This window comes from Cyprinodon variegatus, unplaced genomic scaffold (genome assembly GCF_000732505.1).
Source record: "Cyprinodon variegatus isolate N-32 unplaced genomic scaffold, C_variegatus-1.0 Scaffold1146, whole genome shotgun sequence".
Lineage (NCBI taxonomy): Eukaryota > Metazoa > Chordata > Actinopteri > Cyprinodontiformes > Cyprinodontidae > Cyprinodon > Cyprinodon variegatus.
The window spans coordinates 28821-30495 of NW_015151599.1; the positions used below are offsets into that span (position 1 = coordinate 28821).

General features: G+C 39.1%; 1 protein-coding gene across 1 annotated transcript in view; it reads right to left on the bottom strand.

Annotated features, from left to right (window-relative positions):
• Nucleotides 1-1675, bottom strand: part of LOC107101749 (creatine kinase S-type, mitochondrial-like) — a 17919-nt gene that overhangs the window by 6938 nt on the left and 9306 nt on the right. Inside the window, exons 4-5 of the mRNA XM_015400780.1 lie at nt 970-1065; nt 654-875 (exon numbers count right to left, since the gene is read on the bottom strand). Coding sequence (XP_015256266.1) covers nt 654-875; nt 970-1065 — 318 coding nt within the window. The remainder of the gene's footprint in view (nt 1-653; nt 876-969; nt 1066-1675) is intronic.

Genomic DNA, 1675 nt, shown 5'->3' on the forward strand with positions numbered 1-1675 from the left:
GACACAGACGTCCATCCCTGTGAACACTGGGACGGAACTCAAAGGAAAGGAAATGATTCTGATTTAAACCATTCCGTATATTAGCTACAACCTATGAGTCAAAATTTGATTGACAGATGAGCGTTGATATATGATTGGCCGAATTTAGGTGTTCAGGCTGACGTATAACTAACTGGCCTGCAGAAGATAACGGAAAAAAACAGATTTCAAGACATGATTTTTTTAAGAATAGAAATTTTCTAACTTTTGGTACATTTATATAATGTATATAATTTATATAATGTTTAAGCCAGATTGATCTGAAATTTCAATATGATTTCCTTACAACTTTAAGAGTTATATGCAAAAATTAAGTTATATTAAAGTAAGACCTTGAAACTGATTTTTTTTTTACATTTAAGAACCATTCCCCCTGATTTGAATCAGATCAAATAACTAATGACATATTGTGATATGTAAAAAAAAAACTATTATTTATGACACCCCTAATTAGCAAAAGGACAACCTTTCTCTGGAATCCCTTAAGAATGTTCTTGCCTTATTGGATCTCGAATTAGATCCAATAACTTTTCCCTAATTTAGCTTTAAATTACAAAATAAAAACAAAAAAAGAGAAGATGATTAGTCCTATCCCCTCTCCATCAGTGACTAACATCAATAAGTTGTTGTTGCTCTTTATCCGTCATATCTCCCAGGCTGTAGTAATGCCCAGCGAGGTCTCCCTTTAGTCCAGCCAGAGCGGTCACAACGACCCGCTCCACCTCACGGCGCTCGGCCCTGGAACAGGCCGGAGGGAGGCTCAGCCCACGGATGCTGCGGCCTGTCCGCACGCGGGATGACAGAACATAGTTCTCATCAAACATCCCGTGTTTTATCTGGAGGTAGAGGGAGGAAAGAGAAAACAAAGATACTGATGAGGGTTTTATGGGTCTAGGGAGGGAAACAGAATAAGTGAGGTTGTGCTGCAACCTTAGAGGCATCAAGGTCGGTGGGATGCGTCATGGTTCTGGGGTCGTAGCCATTGTGTCTGTCTTTGATTACCGGGTCAAAGAGTTCAGCAAACACCTGGAAGAAGAAGAAAAAGATTTAAGATGCACAACATTTACTAGATTTAAAACATGTTGAACTCCTTTTAGACTGAAAATACTGAAACATAGTTCATTCTCTCTGTAGATCAAAATGTACAAATTTAATTTAGACTTTTCTATTTTAGGTGAGTTATAATTATGTTCATCATTTTGACCGACTAAATGGATGAATACATCCCTGGTCTCAGCATCATTTTTTACATCTTTTCTTCCATTTTCTCTCATATTTCTTCACTATTCTTCACCCCTTCCAACCTGATCGGACATGTTTTTCACCTCTTTTAACACCAAATGTCCTCCATCTTTTTTAACCTGTGTTCCCTGTAGCCCCTATGGCTCCATTTGGGTCCCTGCCATTCAAACAATCTGTTTTGCTCCTGCTAACCATCATTACTTTCCTTTCTGAGGCAAACTTCGGTTCATCTAGATCTTTTAGAGTTGTTGCCCTAAATCCATACATCTGCCATCTTAATGGAAATTGGAACCTGCACACTTCCTCCCCATTTCATCTCACCTAACAAGCTACTCATGCTGCTGCCTCTCTAGGCCACGGGTCACCAACATCCTTAAAGCCAAGGGCTACTTGA